The sequence below is a fragment of the Cavia porcellus genome, unplaced genomic scaffold (assembly GCF_034190915.1).
Source record: "Cavia porcellus strain 051 isolate PalLab524CR breed Dunkin Hartley unplaced genomic scaffold, mCavPor4.1 scaffold_6, whole genome shotgun sequence".
NCBI lineage: Eukaryota > Metazoa > Chordata > Mammalia > Rodentia > Caviidae > Cavia > Cavia porcellus.
In genome coordinates, this window is record NW_026947489.1 from 41239517 (window position 1) to 41266741 (window position 27225).

The window sequence follows — 27225 nt, forward strand, 5'->3', positions numbered from 1 at the left end:
ATGGGGCATGTCTGTAATCCCAAGACTCAGGAGGCTGAAGCAGAAAGATCACCTCAAATGGAGTAGAGTGTCTGTGTCTCAAAAGCAAACAAACTGGGCTGGGAATATAGCTCAGCAGCATAAGCGCCTGCCTGGGGAGTGCAAGTCTTGCATTTGATTCCAGGCACGTACACATACACAGAGAACACTGTATGACCAGGTGTGGTGGTGCATGCTTGTAATCCCAGCTCTAGAGAAGCTGAGGCAGGAGGATTGCCATTAATTTGAGGCTCGCCTGAACCATACAGTGAAACCCTGACTCAAAAAAGACCAAAAAAACAAAAAACAAAAAATGCAAACAAAAAACAATGTCAGTTGGTGTAATGGCACACGTCTCTAATCCCAGTACTTGGACGACCAAAGCAGGAGGATCAATGCATATTTGAGGCCAACCTGGACCACATAGTGAGTTTAAGTCCACCCTGCCCTATATATATAGTGAGACCTTGTCTCAAAAGAAGTGAAAGATCACAAGTGTTGGGTGTGTGACTCGGTAAAACACTTACCTCACATGTGTGAGGTCTTGGATTTGATCCCCAGCATTACAAAAGATCACAAGTGTTCTAAAATCTTCTCCTAACACCTGTTGTTAGTATTGTTGTGGGATAAAGCATGAAAAAGAATGGTTTTTTTTTTTTTTTTTGGTATCAAGAATCAAGCTTTAGGATCTTGTGCTTGCCAAGCAGACGCTTAACGCCACTGAGCTATATCCCCAGTCTGAAAAAGAATTTTGAAATTTAAAAAATGTTATTTAAAAATCTCTATAAGGAAAGCCTATATCTGTTCAATGATAAAGTATATTTTGTTTGGAGGGATTTTTTTTTTTTTTAAAGCAGGTTCTTACTATACAGTCCAGGCTAACCTCAAACTTACTAGTAGTCCAGGTTGGCCTTGAACTTTTCGTTTTTTTTTTTTTTTTTTTTTTTTTTATCTTTTTGAGGCAGGGTCCCGCTGTGCAGTTCAGGCTGGCCTTGAGCTCACTTTGTAGCCCAGGCTGGTCTCGAACTCGAAAGGATCCCCCTGCCTCAGTCTCCCGAGTGCTGGGATTACTGGCATGAGCCACCATGCCCGGCTGGTCTTGAACTTGTAATGATCCTCCTGCCTCAGTCTCTTGAGTGCTAGAACTGTAGGCATGTACCACCACACCTGCCAAAAAAAAAAAAAAAAAAACCAAAAACATGATTTTTATAAATACTACAGATGGTTGATTGAAAAAATATAGCTAATTTCTATTTCTTTAATTATGCACTGTTTACCTGTTTCTTTTGTGAAAGTTTAAAAGTTATTTTTTTGCACTTATTTTCTACATATTAGTGTGTTACAAGCACAGCCGTAAAAATAATCATACTCATTACTGTACTGCACTTTGTGGTTTGGGGAGAGTATAGTCTACAAACTCATTTACTTATATTAGACAAGACAATTCATTTTGAAAACTTATTTTTTTTTATTTAAGAGGAAAAAGAGAAAAACACAAAACAAAACAAAACAAAGCAGTGTAAGGTTAAACATAATACAGAACTACAAAAAAAATAACAGTAAGAAATCACCTGTTAATAGATTACATATTATCATCTTGGAAATAGTTGCTCAAATCACAGTATCAAAGAATAAAAGTAGACATTCAAACAGAGAGACTGCAAACAGCTGTGTTCAATGATCCAAAAACATTAATATAGTCAGCTATTTAACACCCCTAAACACACTTGCTGTTATATCCGTTAGAGCTCTTTTTTTTTTTTTTCCTCCCTCTCTTTTTTTACAACAAAATTTACACATTTTGGATTTTATTACTCCTTAGTTCTTATTACTTTTTTGGGGGGGGAGAGAATAAAGTCAAATATGGCAAAACAAAGCTGTAAGTCAAAACCAAGGATAGACATAGCACATGATGTAGAACAGAGTACAAGGTTATTAACAATGGTTATCAACGTTGTCTCTTGTTTCCTTAAAAGGAATTGTCTATCTCATTAGATATTATAAAGTTGGACAAAACAGTGGAGAACAAGACCAATAAAACTTAGGCTTTGTGAATATTACAGGACTTCCAAAGGAGACAATAGTCAAACCAGAATGGGCATCTTTGTGAATCTTATTGCCTTCAAATTAGTTGCCTATACCCTCAGACTTGCTACTATTGCACAGAATGGAACAGAGTCTAATCAGTCAAAACAAGATCGTGGGAGTATTACAGGACTTCAAAACAAGTTAATAGGAGATCGAAAAGAGTTACTATTATATATCCTAATGTATTTAATTTTTCCCTTAATTAAAATAAACATAAGAAATAGCTAAATAATTTTTTTAAAGAATAGTAGTTACCATAGTGTCTGTCTTGAAAACTTATTTTAAAAATTCATATAAATGAATAAATTGATGCAATTGAACAAAACTTCATAATCTATTTTTAAAAATTTTAAGTAACTTTTTCTGCAGGCTGTAATTACCTGACCCATAATTGCCAGTTGTGGTAACTGAACTTAATAGTTGTTATGGTTCAGTTCAGTTCTAATTATATCAATTATAATCCTTTTATACCTTATTAAAAATTATTTGTACTAGGGATCGAACTCACTACCTCATGCATGCCAGGCAGGCACTCACACCACTGAGCTGAATCCCCAGCCCTCTACCTTTGATAAAGCAATAATTCTTAACTATACGGTCAACAGCTACCTTCAGAGTGTGGTAAAATGTAGGTTCCTTGGCCCTACCCTGAATAATTATTACTGTTAAGTGAACCCCAAAAGGTGCATTTAAAAAACATAGCTGAAGTATTTCTGATGTAGATGGCCTAAAGTGACATTTAAAGAAACACTGTTTTAAAGTAAAAGAAAATTGACAGCGCTAAATTTACTGGGTACCACACATGGGTTACATGTCTGTCTACATTGCCCACAGGATAGTAATTTTCCAAACTTACTCAGGTAAAGGATTAGAAATACAGTGATTAATACAGAAGAATGAACTACTGTGAGAGCAAAAAGAGGTACATAAAAGCCAAGCTGAGTTTTTGTTTATATTATTTTTTTTTTGTGATGTGATCTCACTGTGTTGCCCAGGCTTGGTCTCGAAGGTTCTGGGGGCTCATGAAATTTTCCTGCTGCAGTCTCTCTAGAAGCAGAGATTACAGGCCTGTATTACTAAATTCTCTTTCTTTTTTTTTTTTTTTTAATCGGTACCGGGGATCGAACTCGCGACTGCCTGCTTGCAAGGCAGGTGCTTATGCCGCTGAGCTAAATCCTCAGGCCCACTAAATTCTCTTTCAAACTTATTTCTTTATTGTTGAGTCAAGAGGCATAAATTACTTTGTCAAATTAACATAAAAGTTTAATTTGAAAGCCCTTAAGTGTTATGTATAATCAACAGCTGTGTAAATAGCATTTTCCTACCCTCCAACCCCCTTTTGGAAGATAAGAGTTTGTGCCACCTTGCCTGGACTATAGTCAATAAAACTTTGTCTTGTTATACTGATACAGCATGTAATTTTTTTTTTCTAAGCTACTTCATAGTAAGTTTTAGACTTCACTTCTGAATACTTGAGATTGCTGTGGCAAGTGAGATGAGATCACCCTTACCTATAATCAGCTTCTTGGATGCCTGAGGCAAGAGGACAGGATACAGGGGCCAGTCTATGCAACGTGTCAAACCCTCTCTTTTTTAAATTTAAATAAGTTTATTTAGATAAACTTGATATACATGATATACATAGTAATCACATATATCATAGGGAATTGTACCTTTATATGATATAACTTGGTTCTTTTTTTCCTATTCCTTTATTTATATATTTGTTACTGGGGATCAAACTCAACCTCAAGCTTGTCAGATGGGCTGCACCACTTAGCTATATCCCCAGCTCTTATTTCCGATCCTTGCCCCTCCCCCTTTCCCCATTTTATTTACAAAAGTGTTGTTTCCTTGTTTTTCTTTTCTCATTTTTTCCCCTTCTGTCTTCCTCCCCACTCCAGTTTCCTTTCCCATTTGAACATTTTCCTACTTCATAATATTTATTACACATTTTTGTTCTGAATTACACTTTTGGTTTCTCACATCAAAAAGATAGTGTGATATTTACTCACGTGTGTCCAGTTTATTTCACTGAAGAGTTTGGTCCCAAGGTCCATTTACCTAGAAATGTCTAAAGTTTATCTTCATGACTGGGTAGTATTCCACTGTGTTGAAACACACACTCAGATCTTTCTCCATTTGTTGACTGATGGACATTTGGGTTGTTTCCAATATTTAGCTGTTACAAACTGTGCTGCTGTAAACGTGGGTGTGCTGCATATGTTGCTATGATGTGGTGCTTTTAATTTTTTAGGAGGAAAACAAAAAGGGGGACTAGCCAGGTCCAGTGGGACTGCCAATCCTAGTTTTTGAGGAATCTTCACCCTGATTTCCAGAGTGGTTGCACTAGCCTGCAATCCCATCAACAGTGAAGAAGGGTGCCTTTTTCTCCACAGCCCCCTAGCATTTGCTGTTGGTTGATAAGTTGATAATGGCTCTTCTTTCCCAGTTGAGATGAAGTCTTACTGCTGTTTTAATTTATATTTCTCAAATGAAATGACCTGTGATGTTGAACATTCTTTCACATATTTATTTTCTGTTTGTATTTCTTCATGTGAGAAGTGTATATTCATCTCAGACACCCATTTTTGGATTGGGTCTTTATATTTGGGAGGACTGAGTTTTTTGAGTTCTTTATATGTTCTCAGTAGTAACCCTTTATCTGAGGAACAACTGAGAAACATTTTCTCCCTCATTGCAGGTTGTCTCTTCACTCTCTGTTGGTGGTTTCTCTTGCTGTGCAAAAGCTTTTCAGTAGAGTGAGATCCCAGTTTTTGATTCTTTGTGACAGTTCTGGACAAATCTGGGTTTTGTTCATAAAGTCTTTGTCTACACCAATGTCTTCAAGAGTTTTATCTACTCTTCCAGCAGATTTAATGTTTCTGTTTTAATATTAAGATCTTTGATCTGTTTCAGATTTAGTTTAGTACATGTTGAAAATTAGAGGTCCAGCTTCACTCTTGGGCATGTGCAGAGCCAGTTTTGCCAGCACCATTTATTAAAGAGACTTTCTTTCTTCCAGTTAATGTGTTTGACACCTTTATCATACAGATGGTGCTGATATTTGAGTGTTGACTTTGTATCCAGCTACGTGACTCACATTTGGTTATTAGACCTGGAAGTCTTTTGGTGGAGCTTTTAAGGGATCTTCTATGTAGAGTATCATGTCATCTGCAAATAATGATAATTTAACTTCTTGATTTCAACATCTTTATTCCATTTATTTCCTTTGTCCTATTTCTGTGGCTGTTTCTGGAACTATATTGAATTGGAGTGGTGGTAGTGGACATCCTTGTCTTGTCTCTGATTTTAGAGAGAAAACTTTCAGATTTTGACCATTTAGTACAATACTGACTATTGGTTTGTCATACATAGCTTTTATCATATTGTGGTAAAGTCCTTCCATTCAAATTTGCTGTAATTTTTTTATCATGAATGGGTGTTGGACTTTGCAAATGCTTCTTCAGCGATTGTTGATATATGATTTTTTTTATCCTTGGCTCTATTGATAATGGTGTATTATATTTATTTATTTTTTTAATTTTTTTTGTCTTTTTTGTTTTTTATTAGTACCAGGAATCGAACTCACGACTGCTGCTTGCAAGGCAGGCGCTTATGCCACTGAGCTAAATCCCCAGCCTGTATTATATTTATTGATTTCTGTATGTTGAACTGCCCTTGCATTCCTGGGATGAACTCTACTTGGCTGTGATGTATAATTTTGATGATTTGGTGCATTGTTTGCCAGTATCTTAATTGATAAATTTTGCATCTGTGTTAGTCAGATTGGTCTTAGTTCTCTTTTGGTTGGATCCTTCTCTGGTTGGTATTAGGGTAATACTTGTTCCAGGAATGAGTTTGGGAGTATTGCTTCCTTTTCAATTTCAGTAGAGTTTGAGGAGTAGTGATATTAGCTTCAAATTTCTTGTAGAGGCCAGGAATGGTGCTGCATGCCTGCCGAAGGCTGAGGCAGGACGATTGCCTGGAGTTCAAGGTCAGCCTGTACTACATAATGAGTTGAAGGCCAACCTGAAGTACTTAGACACTGTTTCCAAAAAAAAAAAAAAAAAAGACAGAAAAAGAAATAAATTTCTTGTAGAATTCAGCAGTGAATCCATCATGACCTGAGCTTTTGTTTGTGGGTGAATTTTTAGTTACAGTTTCATTTTCAGTGACTGATAGTAAGTTTAGAATTTTCATATCTTCTTGATTCAGCTTTTGTAATTCATGTATCTAGGAATCTATGTCTTCTGTATTTTTCATATTACTAAAATATTCTCAAGGTAGATATCTTCTAGATTTCTGCAGGATCTATTATGATTTTACCCTTTTCATTCTTAATTGGATAGATTAGAGTCTTTGATAAGGTTGTCTAAGGGTTTATCAATTTTATTGAACCTTTCAGAGAACCAACTCTTTATTTATTTTTGTATTGTTTTTTAGTCTCAATTGCACTAATTTATGCTCTGATTTGTTCTTGTTGCTAGACCAGTCCTTTAGTTCTTGTTAAACCCAGATTTAAGAGATCATACTTGGTATTGGGTTAGATGTAAGTCCCTCTTAAACTAGAGTAGTCTGTGTACTCCCCTCTTCATATCAGCTTTTTGAAGAGACCAGGCTCATTGATTTAAAATATACAGTAGTCTGTGATTATAGACTTGTTAGATTGTTTTTTTTTTTTTTTTTGATAGGATCTTGCTATGTAGTTAAGGCTAGCCTAGCCTCAAACTCACAGCAGCTCTCTTGAATTCAGCCTCCTGAATGCTGGGATTACAGCACGTCCTACCACTGTCAGATTGTTTTTGTGTTATGTCATTTAACTTTTTCTCTGATTATATTTCCAGTAAACTAGATTTCTATATACAGGTTGTTTTGGGCAACAGTACTTTCTACTAGATACTATATGCTTCATATGCATAACATCAAGAGTCACACACTGTTTGATATCTTGTTTGCAAAGCCAAATTTAATCCCTAGTGTAAGGTAAGAGCAAGATCTTTCTGTTGTTAAGTCTTTGCAATTATCTTATGGAGAAACTTGAAATCGTATGTCCTGTTTTTTCTGAAAAATGCTGAACTTATTGTTAATGGGAATAAATTTAAACTACCAGACCAGCATTTTCTACACTGGCAATATAACAAACCAGATAGCCTTAATTAAGCCCTTCTGCTGCTCTACTTTAAAACACCTACTAGAAGCCATGCACAGTGGTACATGCCTATAATTCTGAAAGCTGAAGCATCAAGATTGCTGGGAGTTAAGGGCCAACTTGGGCTACACGATGAGTGCAAGAGTAGCCTGAACTCTGTCTCTAAATCGACAAAAATGTACTGATGCTATTTAATTACAACTGTAAAAACAAACTTTGGGATAAGAGTGTAGCAGCTCATTGCCTGTCTGGCAAGCACAAGACCTTGAGCTGGATTCCCAGTAACAAAACAAAACAACAACTTCATTTTTTATTGGTGCATATCAGCTCTATAAAATATTTACTTATTTCATACTTATGGCAGCACAAGGGATTGAACCCAGGGAGTACTGAGCTATATTCTGACTTTTTTATTTTTATAAGACAGGCCAGTTGTGGTGATGACACACTGTAGTCGTAGTGCTTAGGCTGCTGAGACAGAAGGACTCTCAGAAGTCTGAGGCCAGACTGAGCTACACAGTCAGTTCAAAGGCATGCCTGAACATAGCAAAATCCTACTTCAAAATAACAAACAAAAATTTAAGACAGACCTCCAGGAAAATGGTGGAGTGAGCAGCAGAGAATCTTGCCAAGTTTTGGTGTCCAGCCCTTAGAATAAAGCAGCATAGCTGGGTGTGGTGGCGCACTCCTGTAATCCCAGCACTCAGGAGGCCTGAGGCAGGTGGATCGTTACAAGTTCGAGACCAGCCTGGGCTACAAAGTGAGCCCAAGGTGAGCCTGAACTGCGTAGTGAGACCCTGTCTCAAAAAAAAAAAAAAGCAGCATAAGGAAGAGAAGGAGGAGAGAAGAGGGTCCCAAGCACACAGGAAGGATCTGAACTGAGACTTGAAGCCCATAGAGAAAGATAATTAAGGAATTAAACAAAAATTTTAAAAACAAGGGCATCAGACCTGCCAGATGGAGCAATAACATTAAGGAAGCAATGCAGCCCCATCCCCCATGCATGATGAAAGTCCTGCTGGCTGTTGGGGAAAAGCAGTAAAGAAGGAATGCGGCCCCCATCCCTGAGCGCTGGCCAAGGTCCTGCCTGCCACAGGAGAGAAGTGACAAGGAAGCATTGTGGTCCCCATTGTTTGCCAAAGGAGGCCACACTAGCTGGGGAGAAGCAGCAAGGAAACCTCTTGGTCTGTCTGTATGCCGGCAGAGGCCCTACTGGCCAGGGAGAAGCAGCAAGGAAGCCATGCAGCCCTCTGTGTGCTGGAGGAGGAATTGTCCCTTGGGGAGAAACAGCAAGGAAGCCACCTCTGCTCCCCACCTTCCCCAAGCAACCCAGACATGACACAGGCTAAGATGATAACTGAAGTAGGAAAGTAACCTGACATTTATGTCATTTGCTTGATTTTTTTCAGGCCTGGGGCCACTGGTCTGGGCAATTATTTAGAGGATAACAATATGTAATATAATAAAAATTGTGGATTTCCTACTGTCCTCTTACTGTTTTGTTTTGTTTTGTTTCATTTTACTGTTGTTTTATTCATTTTGAAATAAAAAAAATTAAGACAAAAGTATGGCTATCTGGGCATCATGGTGTATGCCTCTAATCCCAGCACTTGGGAGGCTGCGGCAGGAAGATTGCCACAAGTTTGAGGTCAGCCTGGACCACACAGTGAGACCCTGTCTCAAAAAGTAAAGAAAAGACTGGGGATTTGGCTCAGCAGCATAAGCACCTGCCTGGCAAGTGCAAGGTCATGAGTTTGATCCCCAATTCCCAATACCCAAAATCAGAAACCAGAAACCAAAAAACAAAAAAACCAACCCCGTATGGCTAAATTACCCCAGGCTAGCCCTGAAATTAGGATCCTCATGCTTCAGCTTCCTAGTTGTTGTTACAGGTGTGTATCACCAGCCCCATCAACAAACTCCCCTTTAAATCTAACTACCTGAGTCTGAAAGATGAAAATTCTTGGATGACAAGTAAAAAAGGAACCATAAATTATCAGTATGCCTGTGGTTTAACACTATGGGAATTGTGAGTGCTTGGTGAGTCCCAGTAGCCTAATGACTTAGTTTTAATGCTCACAAGGAGTTTCAGGGACAGTTTTAGGACTGTATGAAGCAGTTAGAAGAATTCTTCTAGAAGGCAGTTAAGTCTTAAAGGTTCATAAGAAAAAGATGAAACCACAAGAAAATTTCATCTTAATAGTAAAACAAGAAAACTTTGCTGCTTAGTCTGGGTTCTGGCTATCTGTGGATGAGAATATCCTCTGAACTTTAAGTATGAGTTTAAGAATACACAGTGGTGACAGTGTGATCCATTCTTCTTAGCAGATGATGTTGGAAGAACTAAATATTCACAGACAAAAGAGTTAATTTGGACCCTTACTTTACTCCATACACAACACTCAATTTAAAATGGATTAAAAACACTTAAACAGGAAAACACCTGAACATAAAAAACATAAGGAGAAAGCTTCCTAGCATTGATACTGGCTGTGATTTCTTGAGTATACCCCAAAAGCACAAACAACAAAAGTAAATAAATGGAGACCTAACAGTCTTCTGTACAACAAAAGAAACAATGAGTAGAATATCAGAGTACCCTGAGAAATGGAAGAAAATATTTGTGAGTCATATATATATGTGTATGTATATATCTATCTATCTATCTATCTATATCTATATATATATATATATACATACATACACTCAGGGTTTAAAGCTCAATATATAGTATAAGGAAATCATACTACTGAATGGCAAGCAAACAACCTGAGTTTTCAATAGATAGACAGCAGGCTATAATCTCAGCACTTGGGAAGCTGAGACAGGAGGATTGTTAGTGTGAAGCTGGCTGGGCTAGAGTAAGACCCTGGTGTGTAGTTTTTTGTTTTATTTTTTGGTTTCATTTTGTTTTTTCAAAGGCAAAGGGCCTAAATAGAGATTTCTGTGGAGAAGACTGTTAAATGGACAACAGGGGCTGGGGATATAGCTCAGCAGCATAAGCATCTGCCTGGCAAGCACAAGGTCCTGAGTTCAATTCCTGGTACCAAAAAGCGGGGGGGGGGGGGGCGGGCGGATAGCACATACTTGAAAGAGTGCTTGGCATGGTCAGATCCACTAGGAAAAACTGGGTGTGGTGGTGCATGCCTATAATCCCAGAAATGAGGAGGACGGAGGCAAGGACTAGCAAGTTTAAGCAGTTTAGTCAGAACCTATCTAAAATGGCATTAGGATGTAGCCCAGTGATAACACCTCTCCTTTCAATCTTCAGTACTGCAAAAGCAAAAACCTGTTGTGAAAAATCATTGCATTCCTGTCAGGAGAGCTATTACCAAAAAAAGTGTTGGCAAGAAGGATGTGGAGAAATTGGAACCTATGCATCAGTGTGCTGAGAAATTAAATACAAAGCAAAGTTTTTTTGAGTTGGAGATGACAGTCAGTGGTAGAGTTTGAGAGTTGCTGAATGTGATCTTTGGCATCATGGGGTATGGGGGAGGGGTTACCATTCGTAACATGTTAACTGGCTAGAAGCAAATGAAAAATAGCAGTACTCTAGAAGTTGGCAAGGTGGTACACACCTATAATCCTAGCACTTTAGGAGACTGGGGCAGAAAAATTGCAAGTTTGAGATCAGCTCAGGCTTGCATTTTTTTTTTTTTTTTTGAGACAAAAATCTCATTATGTAGCGCAAGCTGGCTTCCAATTTGCAGAGATCTTTCTGCCTCAGCCTCTTGAGTGTTGGGATTATAGGTGCATACCACCACACCCAGCATGCCTAGCAATTTAATAACCTATTTCAAAATTAAACAAATAAATAAAAAGGTTCATTGCAAAGGATTGAACTCAATCATTAGTAATGGAAAAAATCTAAAAACTCCTTTGTAAGAATAAGGCCACACTTTAAGCCACATAGAATTCCTACAGATAAAATTCTCCTAAAGACAAAATTTACAACCAAAAATGACAAAAAACATGAGAAGAAAGTTTATTTACCATAAACTAGAATACAGTTACACTAAGCAACAGTACTAAATCTCCAGAAACCTCAGATAATGTATTCATTAGCTATAGACCATAGAATAAATATATTTAAAAGCGTTAAAATCAGGCATAGTAGTCATACTTCTAATCTCAGCTACTAAGCAGAAGGATCAAACATTTGAAGTCAGCCTAGACAACTTAGATGAACTCTCAAAATACAAAGGGCTAGCTCAGCACTGGCTTGCTTGCCTAACATGTGTGAGGCCCTCTGTTCAATCCCAAACCACACATAACAGTGTTTTTAATGCTGTTTTGGGGGAAAAATTACTACTTGGGAGGTTAGGTTAGAAAGTTCTTGAGTTTGAGACAAGATAATGAGATCTGGTTTTTTTTAAAAAAAAGTGAAAGTAAAATGAGAAGCAAAAAGTTGAAGGGAGGCAGATGGAAAAAAGAACCAAATAGGTCTTGTAGAAATGCCAATATGGCCTTTCATTTGCAGATACTTTTCTAGTGTGTATTATACACAGGCACTGAATGAATGAAGACAAAACCCTGTCCCAAGAGGCTTTCATTTTATTGAGGTGGGGTGAGGGAGTCTTTGCACTAAGCTACATCCTCAGCTGTATTGCTGAGTTGCTAAATTGTTCAGGGTGGGCTTGAACTTTTGATCCTTCGGCCTCAGTTGGAATTACAGGCTGTGTCTCCATGCTAACTGAGGCTTTAATTTTAGTGGATGGGAAATAGACCAACAAGTAAAAACACAATATGCCAGGTGGTGGTAATTACCGTGAAAAAGTGTAACATGTTTGGTACCTGGGCTGAGATGAGTGAGAAGGACAGGACTGCCAGCTGTAGTGTCTGCTTGTGACCTCTCCCTTTGGTTTTGCTTCCTTCGTAGTATGGCAGTCTCAGGATAGTTGCACTTAACCTATACTTGTATGTTCCAGAAAGCAGATAGATGCTACATTGCTTTTTATGAGTCTATCTATGGGAGAAATCACAGCATCATTTCTTCTTTACTCTACCAGTTGAAAAAGTCGCAAACTGATTTCATTTACAAGGAAGAGGACACAGAGCTCATGCTGTCCTCTTCCCTCAACCTCCAGGAAGCTGGAAATTACAGATGTGTATTATCATATCTGGCATCCCCATGTTTTGATATGAGGAGTTTCAAAATATTTGAAGAGACAATGATTTTAAACTGCCATATATATCATTAAAACATTTTGAGCATAGAAGTATTTTTAAAAGATCACTTTATTTCTCTGTGGAACATAGACCAAAGGAAGGCAGAAGTAGAAACAGAGTTAAAACTTACAAGTCAAGCAGAGTGGTACATTGAACCTAGGAGTTGGAGACCATCTTCTGGAGCATAGAAAACCACCATTTGAAGAAAAAAGAAAAAGAAAGAAAAGTATTTCATTAGTACTACTAGGAGATAGTAGATTAAACCAAGGTAGTAACATTAAAGTATTGTTAGGGACTCAAGATTAAAATATGTGTGAAAATGGTGCTGATAGAGTTTACAGATACAATGATATAAGGTATGAGAAAAAGGAACCAAGAATAATTCCACAGTGTTTGGTTTGAAAAACTGGTTGAATAGTGATGGTGCTTATTGGGATGATAAACAAGACAAAGAAAAGATTTTTATCTGGAGATTTCAGGAATTTCATTTTGGACATAGATTTGTAAAATACCTAATATTTACCCACTGTGATGTTCTGTTGCAGCAGTACAAAACAAGGACAGCATCCATATGGAGATGTCAGGTAATTTAATGGATAGTTTAAGATGAGAGTGGAATATAAATGCAGGAAATTAACGTATAGACAATATATAAGTCATGGAAGCACTGTACTTCTACAGTTAAAAGATAGAAACTAGTAAAGAAAAAAGTAGGAACTAGTGAGGAAGACTAAAAGCCAGCTGAAGAAAGTCAGTCAAGGAAGAAAGGAATTGGGCAGGCATGTAGCTCAGTGGTAGAGTTACCTAGCATTTGCAAGGCACTGAACAAATGAAGAAAAGGTAGGAATATTAATTTGGTTAAATGCTGGTGAAAGTTCAGGTAGGATGAAGATTGATAAATAGGAACACAGTCTGAACTGAAATGGTTTCAGGAGATAATCCCAGCACTTTAAGAAGCTGAGGTAGGAGAACCACCACAAATTCAAGGCCAGTGAGACCCTGACTGAAAAAAACTGTGTGTGTGTATATGTGTGTGTATGTTGTGGGGGTTTGTTACAGGAAAGTGAAGACTGAGTATAGAAAACTTTTTCAGGGATTTTGCTGTATAAAGGTTCAGGGAAATGGAGGAGCAGTAACTGGCATAGGATTATTACAGATCATGAACGAATTTTTGAAATGAGAAATAATTATACTGAGTTAGTATGGTATTGAGGTGTTTCATAGCACTGGATGAGTAATGAAACCATCGGGGGAGTTATTAGAAAATGGATTCGTGAATCTCATAGAAGAGTTAAATAGGAGTTAAATCAAAAGCTTCATAGGTAGGACTCAGTATCGGAAGGACTTTAGTTCCTTAAGTGATTCTACATTGCATCCAGAGTTGATGTGCTTTGGCATAGATCAGAGAATATAAAACTCAGAATATGTGTTAAATAGCACACAAGATGTGGCCAAGAAGTACAGTGAATGTTTATATTTTAAAAATTTATTTAAAAATTTATTAGAGTAAGAGACATTTCTATTAATCCTCCTCAAAATATAGCCCGTCACTTTAAACACGGTTAACCTTGCTACATTCTGAAGCAGTGTTCTGGAAGTCCTCTTTTCTGTCTTTAGTTGTGATGTGGTTGCATCAATACCCTGAATAGATTGAGAACATTTACCTTTCATAGTCATTTTGATTTTGAGGGAAGAACCAGAAGTTGTTCAGTGCCAGATCCAGTGAATAAGATGAATGAAGACATATTGCTGTGGTTTTACAAGCTATTGGGTGATATTCAGCAGGAGCATTCAATGTGTTTTTATCATAACTTGTAAAAGAAAGATGCCTTTCAGAACTGCTTCAGAAAATAGCAAAAATAGGACTGGGGATATAGCTTAGGGGTGCAGCCACCTGCCTACCTCAAGTGCAAGAGCCTCATTTTAATTTCTGGTACAAAAAAAAAAAATAGAATAATGAGACAAGTATGTCTTAAGTGAGGGGAAATATTTTCAGGAGAATTAATAGCAATATATTTTTCATTGTAATTTTAAAATGCTTAAACATCTGTTTTGATCCTCTTATAGTTAGTAGAACTGAAAGAGAAAAACTAGAAGTACAGGCTAGAAGTACAGAAGAAACGGAAAATATGAAGAAAATAAAAGTTAAGATAGAAATTAGAATGAAAATGGTACAAGATACATCTTGTAACTGTTCAGATAGAAGCAAGAAAATAGTAGTAGCATTCAAAGAGGTAAGAGATGAAAATTTCTAAGCCTATGAAGTACCAACTTTGGTAAAAATATGACTTCTGAATGGTTAAATTAACTGTATTAATGATTCTGTAGTACTATAGCACACTAAAGAGCTCGTTAAAACAATCAGAGAGATGAGAAATTAGACTTAAACTTCCCAACAGTAACAAGAAGCCAGGGAAATAATAATTTCAAAAAACAGAAAACAGGGCAGTTAGAATTCTGTGCTCTGCCAGGCATGATGGTGCAGTCCTGTATTCCCAGCACTTGGGAGGCTGAGGCAGGAAGATTGTTAAAGTTCAAGACTCGCCTGGGCTACAAAAAGTGAGCACAAGGCCAGCCTGAACTGCACAATGAGACCCTTTCTCAAACAAAAAGAACTCAGCTCACGTTGGAGTAGAAAAGGAAAAAGAAAAAAAAAAAAAAAAGAAATAAAGTATGTTTAGACTTCTCTATATGTTTACCATTTACATACTCTGTAAATGGACTTGATGGCACATGTTTATAATCCCAGCACTCAGGAGGCTGAGGCAGAAGGATTACCACAAGTTGGAAGGGCAGCCTGAACAAGACCTTGTCTCAAAAAAGAAAAAAAAAAAAAAATTAAAAAGCATAAGAAAGATGAGTGAAATTTGAAAATTGTGGTTAAATTACTTTCGACTATATATAATACACTATTGATGACCGATTTGAAAGGAGTTAAAAACAAGATAGGGCTGAAGTAAAAGAAAAACTTTATAATTTGACCAACAGAAAGTATAAAATTTTTTAAAAAGAGCAAGCAAACAGAATGAACAGAAATGAGGTAACACACATGGATCCACAGTTTTTTATTTGGCCAAGTCAACAGCAAATTTAAAGCTGGCCTTTTTTCCTCTGCATTTGCCTGGCACTGTTAATTAGTGTCTTCTTAAAACTTTAATTTGTTGAAATATCTTGCTGTTTACTTTTACCCTACCTCTTTAGATTAGTTTCATCTGGCCAGTTTAATCTTAAACTTAGGTTCTATCCTTGGTCCTATTTTTCATTCTAACTTGACTATCATGTTTTCTATGTAGTTTTTTACCCATTCCTACACATTACTTCAGTTACTCCTTTTCTTGCTCAAGTGCATATTAGGATTGGTCGGAAGTGTGGCTTACATCCAAGTGTTAAATTGTTTATTAAATATCTTCACCTTGATTTCATGTTGCGATTTTTGACAGTTTTCTCCATTAAGGTGTTTTCGTTTTGTGTACAGAAAATCAAATTCATACTAGGTCAAACATTCAGAGAGTTTATTGGCTTCCATAACAAGGGTGTAGAAACTAGCTTTAGACTACTTTGATGTGGTGGCACACCTGTGTACAGTCAACTCCATGTGGACTCTGCTGTAGCCCACAGTATCTTTACTGTTAGCGAGCTGTCTTTCCTAATGGTCACAAGATGCTACTGACGTCAGCACACTAGTGCTAATATTTTGTCTTTACTTTCACAGGAAGAAAATACAATTGATAGGGCTTAGTGACCTAGAATTTTGAGTCACAGAAAGTCAAGGATGAATCCCAGGCTTCTGCTTTGCCTTGCAGTACACTGAGTCCTCTTTCCTGAAATAATGAAAAAAAGAATACAGATGGTTGTAACTTACAATAGTTCAGCTCAGGATGTTTTAACCTTATGTGGTGATATGAAAAAAATACACATTTAATAAAAACCACACTTCCAGCTTTAAATTTTAGCCAAATACAGTGACACATACCTATAATCTCCGCTGTTTTGGGTTGCTGAGTCAGAAAGAGTACAAATTCAAAGCCAGGTTGGGAAACTTGATGGGGCCTTGTCTCAAACAAATTAAAATGGACTGGTGATACAGCTTGACAGGTTTGATCTTTGGAGCTGGGCATGGTGGCACACACTGTGTTAGCACTCAGAGACAGGCAGGAAAATCACAAGTTTGAGGCCAGCCTGAACTAGTCTCCAAACAACAATACTACTAATAATTTCATCTTTTCTCAGGCTAATGATGTGCAATCTGGTGATAGTCATGCTGTTGCACTGAGCAGCAAACCATGGCTCCCAACCAATTACATCATCACAAGGCGAACGTTCAGTATGCTACAGTGTACGGTGGTGCTAAGTTATGTTTGGTAGGTGAGGTGTATAAACAGGTTTGCAGAGGTGATTGGCTTCAGACTCTGGCACTACTCTTGCCTCAGCTGCCTCTGAGTGCTGGGGTTCTAGGTGTGAGACACCATGTTTGACTTGGATTTTTTATTTATTTATGTATTTATTTTAGTGTTTTTTGAGGCAGGGTTTCACTATGGTTCAGGCTGGTCTTGAACTCACTTTGCAGCTCAGGCTAGCCTTGAACTTGTGGTGATCCTTCTGCCGCAGTCTTCTAAGTGCTGGGATTATAGATGTGTGCCACTCTGGTTTGGCTTAGATTTTTAAAAAGACTTTATTGTGGTAAATGTATGTAGCAAAAAATTACTTACTATTTAAACTCTGTATGGGTACAGTTCAGTGTTTTAAAAAACCTTCACTGTGTGGAGCAACTATCACCACTGTCCATTTCCAGGAAGGGTTTTGCTCTGAGATTCTTTTTCCATGAAACAGTGACTCCTTATTCTCTGTTCACTACCCCCAGCAGCTTATAACTTTTATCCTACTTCTTTGTTTCTAGGTACCTCATACAAGTAAATTCATACAATATTTAATGTCCTTCTGTGTCTGATACACTTTCTTGTTATAATGATTTCAAAGTTCGTCCATGTTACATTGGATTTTGAGCCAGACTTAGCTAAGTGCATAACATTAAGCTTTAAAATCAGAAAGACTAGAGTAGTCATGGACAGATTGGTCAGTGCTTTTAAACTGTCTGTTGGAAAAGTTTTCCTCAGACAATCAAGTATCTAGTGCAAGTTTTTCTCAACTTTGCAGTGTCAGCTTCCTCTTTGTATAGTTTTTATTTTTATTTACTTTTTTCGAGACATGGTCTTGCCGTGTAGTGCAAGCTGACCTTGAATTCATTTATGTAGCCCAGGCTGGTCTTGAACTCACAATGATCCTCCTGCCTCAGCCCCTTGAATGCTGGGATTATAGGTGTGCACCACTGTGCCTAGCCCTTTCTTGTGTCATTTGAGTGTAGTAAAAGCAAATGACTTGAACTGCTTTCAGCTGTTTTTGTGAGCTGTTTTCAGCTCATTTAACTCCTTTCATGAAGTCAGTATAATGATAGCATCCCAAACTCCAGTCCAGCCTTGCTATTTGTTTTATTGTTTTATCATATAGTTCCTATGCTTATGAACGTAATTCATGGCAAAATTTAGAACACTAGTATATTAATTTACACTAATAAATCTTACTGTGTGCCTATTATGGCTTGTGGTTAGATGCCCCCCAAACTCTCATCTGGTTATGGGTGGGGCTTTCCAGAGGTTGCTGGATCTAGGCTGTGCAATGCTAGAATAAAGGGTGTGTGATTACTAAGTTAGTCCATTGATTAGTTTCTGTTTAGTTCTGGGTGTGCAAAGTGGGAAGGCCCACCCTGGGTGGGGTGGTACCACCAAAGGGGCAGGTAGCCTGGATGGAACACAAGAGACAGAAAGAGAGCTGTTGGCATCGCTTGCTGCTGCTGCTTTTCTGTCACAAACTATTCTTCCTCTGTGATGCTCCTTTCTATTCACTGTCTTGGAGCCGCCTGACTATGAACTGAAATCTCTACAAACCACAACTTACAATAAACCTTTCCTCCTTTAACTTGCAGTGTCGGTACTTTATGTCATCAATGAAAAAAGTAAGACAGTGCCTTTCTAAATCAGATAATGGCAGACTTTTCTCATCCCTTGTAATTCTCTATGCTATTTTTAGTTATACCTTCAGTGTGTAGTGTTGATTGAATTACTAAGACATTGTTACTATGGAGGTAGTGCTCCAGAGTTGGGGATAGGACTGTGTGTATGTGCTAACAACATGAATAAACCTTAAAAACTTAATGCTGAGTGAAGGAAGCCACCCAGGAAGGACCACTTATAGGATTCCATTTCTGTAGATTCCAGGGTAGTTGAATGTAGACATAGAAAGTAAACTTGTGGTTTCTTAGAGCTAAAGGTGGGAACCAGAGACTGATGTATAGAGATGGAAAGGGCAGGTTGTGATAAAGAGTTTTAAAAACTGTGATGATAAATGTAAACTATACTAAATTAAATTTGTGCTAAAAACTTCAAATTATATACTTACATAGGTATTGTCAAAACTAATGCGCAAAGTGAATTTTTTATTAGCACATACTTGTAAAACAATATTGATGTTTGTTTTGGGAAATTGATACATGCACATAAGCCATTACTCCTTTCTTTTGTCTTTTCCCTTTCCCCTGATTCCCTGAATCATATACTTTAAATCTTTAGTGTGTGGGTGCATGCACATATATGCTCACTAGCGCTCAAGCCCCAAGACCTCATGTAAGCTATATAAGCACTCTTATCCACTGAACTATATCTGTGGCCCCCAAATTGTATTCTCTAAATAGGTAAATTGTGTAAGTGGACAACATCTTCATAAAGCTTCTTACTAAAGTTATTCTTAAAAAAAGAAATAAAGGCTGGGGATATAGCTCAGTGGCACAGCACCTACCTTGTAAATACGAGGTTTTGCTTTCATTTCCCAGCACCAAAGTAAATGCAATACAATACACATTATTGACGAATTCAGTGTTTAGGGTTCTGGCTTTTCTCTGCGCCCCCCCCCCCAATGACCTGGTAAAAGTAACGCTTTAGACAGTAAAGTGATCTGTGTTATCATTACTCAGAAAAATTTCCTTCCAGTTAATCACTACTGTTTTCTGTCAGGACAAAGCCTTAGATTTGAAGGTGATGGAGAAAATTCAGATCTACTAGATTCTACTAGTGTAAAAAAAAAAAATAATGATTAGCTTGTCTTTTTCTGTACCTGAAATTGAATTTAGGACCTTGCACTTGGCCAGGCAAGCACTTGTGCTGTTGAACTATATCCCAGCACCTTTAACAATTTTGCTCTATGAGTAGAGAAAATATTTTTGTCAGAATAAACCACAGCAGTTCTTCACTAAGAATAATACATAGCCGGGTGTGGTGGGGCACACCTGTAATCCCAGCACTTGGGAGGTTGAGGCAGGAGGATCATTGTGAGTTCAAGACCAGCCTGGGCTACAAAGTGAGCTCCAGGCCAGCCTGAACTGCATAGTGAGACCCTGTTTCAATTAAAAAAAAAAAAAAAGAATAACTCCATAGGAGATTTTGAATCTATGTCTATAAAATTGAGAACAGACAACAGGCTTTTCAGTAATATCTTACAACTGAGGCTTCATAATAATTGCTCTTTTTCTGATTTTGTCTTGTATTTCTCCACTCATAAGCCAAATATTGATATGCTTGAATGACCTAAGAAACTTCCCAGTCACAGAAGACTCTTTCCCAGGAGAAGGATTTGGTATAAGAGCTAAAACAAAAGCATTTAACTTTGAGGATGCATGTACAGTCACTTTAAATGTTTGGTTTTTTTGAGGGACATAGTATCTAATCGACCATACTGGTTAGAGTAGGGTTTACTCTTTTATAGTAACGTTGATGACTAGAATGTATTCGGAATTCACTTTTATTGCTGAGGTTGACAGAATAAATCTCCTTTAATACAAATGTTCTAGAACAATAAGGTTTTTTTGTTTTTTTTTTTTTAACTTTTTGAGACAGGCTCTCATTTTGCAGTTCAGGCTGGGCTTGAGTCCTCTTTGTAGCCCAGGCTGTCTTGAACTTGAAGCAATCCTCCTGCCTAACCCTCCCCACTATGCCTGGTTTAAAACAGTAAAGTTTGGAAGGTTAGCTCAGTTAATTTGGGGGAGTTAATAAAATGATTGTTTTTATTTGTTTCTTTGAGACAGGATCTCAATATGTAGTACAGGCTGGCCTTGAATTCACAACAGTAGTACCTTAGTTCACAAACAGTTCTTTTCAAGATTCTGGAAAAGGGGGCTGGCTGGGGATTTAGCTCAGCGGCATAAGTGCCTGCCTTGCAAGCAGGCAGTCGTAAGTTCGATCCCTGGTACTGATAAAAACGAAAAAGACCAAAAAAAAAAAAAAAAAAAAAAATTCTGGAAAAGATGGTCCAAGTTGTGTTCATCACCTGGTGCAGAGTTTTTGCAAACAAAAACAGAATTTTGTCACACACACGCTTCTATTTGCAAACTAAATTGTTTGCAAACAGAAGCATTCCTGAACTGAAGTACCACTGTATTTAGCCAAGGCTGGCCGCAGACTAACAGTGATCTTCCTGCCTCAGCCCCCCAAGTGCTGGGATTACAGGTGTGTACCTCCATGAGCCCAGCTACAGGATTTTTCTTTTTTCTTTTTTTTTTTTAACAGGATTTTTCTTGATAACTTTTTTATCCCTTTGCTGTCTTTCCTATGGACTTTTAAAGGGACTTCATTCATATTTCATTTATATTACTCTCACAGGATGGATAGAATGACAGAAGATGCTCTTCGTCTGAATCTGTTGAAAAGGAGCTTGGACCCAGCAGATGAACGAGATGACGTGCTGGCAAAACGGCTTAAAATGGAGGGACATGAGGCCATGGAACGTCTAAAAATGTTGGCACTGCTCAAAAGGAAGGATTTGGCAAATCTTGAGGTGCCACATGAGTTACCCACCAAACAGGATGGCAGTGGAGTTAAGGGTTATGAAGAGAAACTGAATGGGAATCTCAGGCCTCATGGAGACAACAGGACTGCTGGAAGGCCAGGCAAAGAAAACATCAGTGATGAACCAGTGGATATGAGTGCTAGACGGAGGTATGGTTCAAGTTGATAGCCTCCAGGGATGTCTTGTCATAGACTAAGCCTATGAGAATGGAATTAATTCCAGTGAGAGGAAAGTGTTTTTCATCCTAAAACTTCTTGAAGAAGACATGTCTGTAACATGTGACTTAACAAATTATTCTTCTTTCTAAATAAAACTGCATACTTCCAATTTGCTTAGCATATTAAGAATTACAAGATCTACCTTAAGATCATTATTGCTGGAAAAAGGGGCACTAGGGGACGAGTGGTCCAATTAGTATATGCATTCACCCTAATCTTAGGGGAGGAAACACAGTCTTTGCTTCAAATCATTCTAGAAGTTTTAGGATCCATATACTGTAGAGTTTGTTTTTTATTACATCAAAGAATTAGCCTGACTTTTTGTATCAGAATATCTTGATGTGGTATGGTCTCTAAATTCATATTTTTCCCTGCCATTTCCACCAGTCCTTACAATATGTGTATATTCATTCCTAGTCATGCATACATGCACACATGCATTTTCCCAGGCCTTTTAAAAGTATCTTATCAATTTCAAGCACTGTATTTAAAACAGTGATACACACACTAAGGTGCATGGAACTGGCTAAGAGTTTAGAAAGATTGGTCAGTGAATCACAGTATAGGTCCCACCCAGCAGCTGATCTTACTTTATCCCAAGGCTGAGCCAAAGAAGAATGCTGAAGAAGCTAAGCTAATGGAGAAGGAAAGAGTGTGTATGGGGTGCTGGTATTGAACCCAGGGCCTCATGCATGCAAGGCAAGAGCTCTACTATTGAGCCTTGTCCCTAGCCCAATATCCTGTCTTTTCTTTTTTCTTTTTTTTGGGGGGGTACCCAGGATCAAACTGAGGACTTCGCGCTTACCAGGCAGGCACTTGTGAGCTAAATGCCTGGCCCCTATCCTGTGTTTTTTAAAAAAAAAGAATAAAATTCAGGTAAATTCTGCAGTGGTCCTGGAAGAAAATAAAAATTCCTTGGACCCAATAGGTAGTTTTCAGCAGAACAGCATGTAAATAGACATCCTTAGATCCATTGGAAGAAAATGAATTGGTGAATGAATGCATCTGAGCAATCCACTTGCTCCATAGCTATCCTTGTCCTTCTGGAGCAAATTATAGAACCTGCATTTTGGAGGAAGGAAGAAAAGGTGAAATTGGACCATAAGTGCACTTACTTTTCATAGATACATTGTTGGGCATTCTGGAAAGACCTCTGTGCTTTTGAAATATTGCTGAATTGTGGTAAAAGGAAGACAGATGAAGTTGCTTAGTTTTAGAGTGCTTGCTTTAACCTGTGACAGACCCTATATTTGAGAGCCAGCACTGTGTACCGAATAAGGCCAGACTGTTGTGAACCCCCGTCAGTGTGTGTATTTATTTATTTATTTGGTACCAGGAATTTAACTCAGGACCTTGCGCTTGCCCGGCATGTGTTAAACTCAGGACGTTGTGCTTGCCAGGCAGGCACTGCTGATGCACTTTTGAAGCATAAGCCTCTAGAAGCCAAGACACTAGGATGCTCACACCTTTTACCACTTGAAACCAAGCTGTTTTGTAAGAACGAACAAGATTAGTAGACTCCCGGTTAGTAGACCCATGGTTCCCTGAGATAAAAGAAAGAAAAAAGTTGGAAGCAGAAGGAAGATGAAGTTTTTAGTATGAGAGCCATTGTCAGAATTTCCCAAGTATTGTATTTTGGCCTCAAGTTGGGCTAGTTACAATATCTGTAATATATTTATGAAACCAATCCTAGCAGTTTGGAATGCTAGAGAAACATAGCATTTCTCTTTCTATTCAGTTGTTTCTACTAATCGGATACAGTCTCAAAGTGACAGCTTCTGAGAACATGCCAGACTGAGTCACAAACGATGTCAACAGTAAATTGGGTTTTTAACAATCTTTAATAGAGCTGGGTGTGGTGGCTCATGCCTGTAATGCCAGCATTAGGAGGCTGAGGCTAGAGGATCGCTGTGAGTTCAAGGCCAGCCTAGGCTACAAAGTGAGTTCAAGACCAGCAGTTCCCAGCCTGAACTGCATGTGCATAGTGAGAGCCTATCTAATAGGGAAGGTTTCATACTTTTGAATCCTAAATACTGTAAATCCATGTATGTTTAGAAAAGGAGCAAAGTAAGTACTTCTCTTTCTTTTTTTCTTTGTTTTTTACCGGTGCCAGGGATTGAACTCATGACCACGTGCTTGCAAGGCAGGCGCTTATGCCGCGGAACTAAATCCCCAACCCTTGTAACTTCTGTCTCTTGAGTGTTTTTCATTCCTCATCAGAAGTTGAAAGTTTTGGAGTAGGATTCGACTTAGGCTTTTGCCTTATCTATGTAATGTGAATCTGAATGTATCTGGGAATAAAATATCATTTAAAGTTGTTCCCAGATGAATCTTCATGATAATATCATACAGTTCCAAAATCTCAAATGTCTCCACTTCTCTTAGTACTGAGCAGTTCCTAAGTAGGAAATGGCACTAATATGAACATGGAGGTATTTTATTACCTTAGAGTCAGTCTTTGGTAATACATGTAATCAACTCAGTAATAGAATTTCTAAATCTTCTGAGCTGAGTACATTGATACATGCCTATAGTCCCAGCTGTTCCAGAAATTGAGATTAGAGAATTGCCCAAGAGTATGAGTTTGAGACTAACCTGGCTAACATGATAAGATTCTATCTCAAAAAGGGGGAGGGAGCCTCTGATAGTAACGCAAACACTGGTGAGTCAAGGAGAAAATGGCAAGTTTTCCAGACTTTAAAATTTTTCACCCATGTTAACCCTAGGGATAAGCGTATGAAGGAATACATATACAAATAACACACACAAAAATGAATTGAAACACTTGGTTTGGGCCTGACCATTATTCCAGGAATTTAGGGTTACAGAATAGAAGGCTCTCTTCTCCCTCTAGTGGCTTCTTTTTGTGTAACTATGCATTGTTTATTTGCTATACCTGTGGCCAGTGGTTGTACAGCATCGCTGACAAAGTTAATGGGACAGTCAGTCCCCTTATTCTGTTTCCTCAGCTCAACTTGAGTGATTTACCATGCTTTACCATGTTGAGAAATTAAGTGCCTAACCCAAATATCAGGGATGGCTTGATCAAAAGATTTTCATGGGTTGAGGATTTAGCTCTTTGGTAGAGTGCTTGCCTACCCTGCACAAGGACCTGGGTTCCATCCTAACACCACCAAAAATGACAAAACATCCTCTGTATACCAAAAGCAACTAGGGTAAGAAATTATGAGAAATGGTAGATAAGCTCTTGTGAGTAATGATCTGTGAACATTAAAATTTTTAATTACACATCAATGAAGATTGAAGAAAATACTACCCTAGACATATAGCCTCCAAAAAAGATGATCTGGGAAAGTATCTTTGAAATCAGTGAGCTCATGCTTATAACTCCAGCACTCAGGAAAACCACCATGAGTTCCAAGCCAGCTTGAACTACGTAATGAGACCCTGATTCAAACAATAAAAACAGCCACATGTGGTGGCACATGCCTGTAATCCCAGCACTCAGAAGGGCTCGGCAGGAGGATTGCCACAAGTTCCAGGACAGCCTAGACTACAGGATTTAAAAAAAAAAAAAAATTACACAAATCAGAGGAGAGATGTGAAATAATCATTGGTTTGAGAACCTGAGATAGTTTCTGGGATTCATTTACATTGCAGAAACAAAGCTAGCCTGAAAAATGCCAAAATAAGGGTTATTTATTGAATAGATTAAGAAATAAGAGGAGTCAGTGGGAGATTCAGATGTCAAAGTAAATTTTCTTGAGACAGGGTTTTGGTGTATAGTTCAGGCTGGCAATGAACTCAATGTGTAGCCTCCTGAGTGCTGGGATTACAGGTGTGCACCATGGTGCCTGACTAATGTCAGAGTAATTTCTGAGCAGTGTCTTTTGAGGGAAACTATAAGATAAAAATTGCAAATTACCAGGCATGGTAGTGTACACCTGTAATCTCAGCTCCTCAGAATGCTAAAGCAGGAAGCTCAAAAGTTGAAGCCCAGCTTGCACAACTTCACAAGACCCTCACAGAATAAAAAATTTAAAAAGGGGCTGGGGATTTAGCTCAGTGGTGTAAGCACCTGCCTGGTAAGTGCAAGGTTGTGAGTTCAACCCTCAGTACCCATTTAAAAAAAAAAGAAAGAAAGTAAAAAAATTAAAAAGGGCTAAGAATATAGTTTAATGCAAGGTCCTGGGTTCAATCCCTAGTACTGCCAAAAAGAAACCCCACTATTCTGGTAAATTGATCCGACTTAAATATATGTTCTGAAGGTTTAATCCTTCGGAAGCTGTAGCTGACTCTTTATAACTGGCATTGTCCATTTCTTTAAGTCACTTACAGTAGTTTCTTTTGCTTGCTACTCTTTAGTATCTGCTCTCAACAAGCTAGACTGTCATAGCAGTTATCACACAGTCTCTTTTCTAAAAAATTCAGATAAAGACCTTTATTTGATTATTATTATTGTTGATTTTGTTTGTTTTAAGAAAGTCTCACTGTGTAGTCCAGACTGGCCTTGAACTTGCTTGTGTAGTGCAGGCTGGCCTTGAACTCTTGGCAGTCCTTTTGCCTGAGCCTCCAAGTGCTGGGATGGATCACAGGTGTTTGTCACCATGCGTGGCTAGGACCATATTACTGTTGTTGTAATGAGGTACCTCTTCATGGTAACTAAGCTCTACTGCTTTTGCTCTGTCTCTTGTAGAACTAGTTATTTCCTTTCCAAGCCTTCACATCATGACAATACAGTGGAGATACAAAATAAAAATTTTTGTGATTAAAAATACTCATCTTTTTATGTATTTATGCCTGTTTATTTTGTAAGGACTTTAGGAGAGTATCTTGCTGAGGTTTTGCTACCAGATTTCTTTCTTTCTTTCTTTCTTCCTTCCTTCCTTCCTTCCTTCCTTCCTTCCTTTGTTTCTTTCTTTCAGACAAGTCTTGCTGTGCAATTCAGGCTGGCCTTGAGCTCACTTTGTAGCACAGGTTGGTCTTGAACTCTCAGTGATCTCCTGCCTCAGCTTCCCAGAGTGCTGGAACTACAGGCATGTGCCACCACACCTGGCTTTGCTATCAGATATTGGTGTCTATATCATAAGACTTGAGTGTTTGTCTTTTTCTGGGTGAATCAAAACAGACCAAAAGTTCAGCACAGAGGGAAAAAAACAGGCCAGGCATGGTGGTGCACACTTGTAATCCAGCATTCAGGAGGCTGAAGCAGGAGGCTCATTGAATTTGAGGCCAGCCTTGGCTACAAAGTGAGTTCAAGGCCAGTCTGTACTGCACAGTGAAACCCTGTTTCAAAAAGACAAAAAAAAAAAAACCACTCTTTATGAGCCTTATTGTTGGAAATAGTAACTTTTATTTTTCTTGTCTAGTGAGCCAGATCGAGGAAGGCTAACTCCTTCTCCAGACATCATTGTTTTGTCTGACAATGAGGCTTCCAGTCCTCGTTCCAGCTCCCGAATGGAAGAAAGACTCAAAGCAGCCAACCTGGAGATGTTCAAGGTAAAACACCTGCATTTATGTTCCATTTTCTTTAATTTCTCACCAGCCATAGTATTGTTTTTTTAGTTTGCTTGTTTTTTTAAAACTTAGTTTTCAACTATTTGCTTTTTGTAACTACCTATCAGTGAAGAGTCTTTAGTGATTCTCAATTTCAAAACTTTGCCTTTTTAAAAGGACCTATTAGCCAGTCATAGTGGCTACTCACCACCCAGCACTCACACATGGGAG

At 38.2% G+C, this 27225-nt stretch overlaps 1 protein-coding gene across 2 annotated transcripts in view; it reads left to right on the forward strand.

Moving 5' to 3' along the window:
- The window catches only part of Gatad2b (GATA zinc finger domain containing 2B), an 84028-nt gene that overhangs the window by 41414 nt on the left and 15389 nt on the right, over positions 1-27225 (forward strand). For both annotated transcript variants that reach the window (XM_063250499.1, XM_003475557.5), the window contains exons 2-3: positions 21133-21468; positions 26868-26997. In XM_063250499.1, coding sequence (XP_063106569.1) covers positions 21134-21468; positions 26868-26997 — 465 coding nt within the window. In that variant the 5' untranslated portion in view covers position 21133. The remainder of the gene's footprint in view (positions 1-21132; positions 21469-26867; positions 26998-27225) is intronic.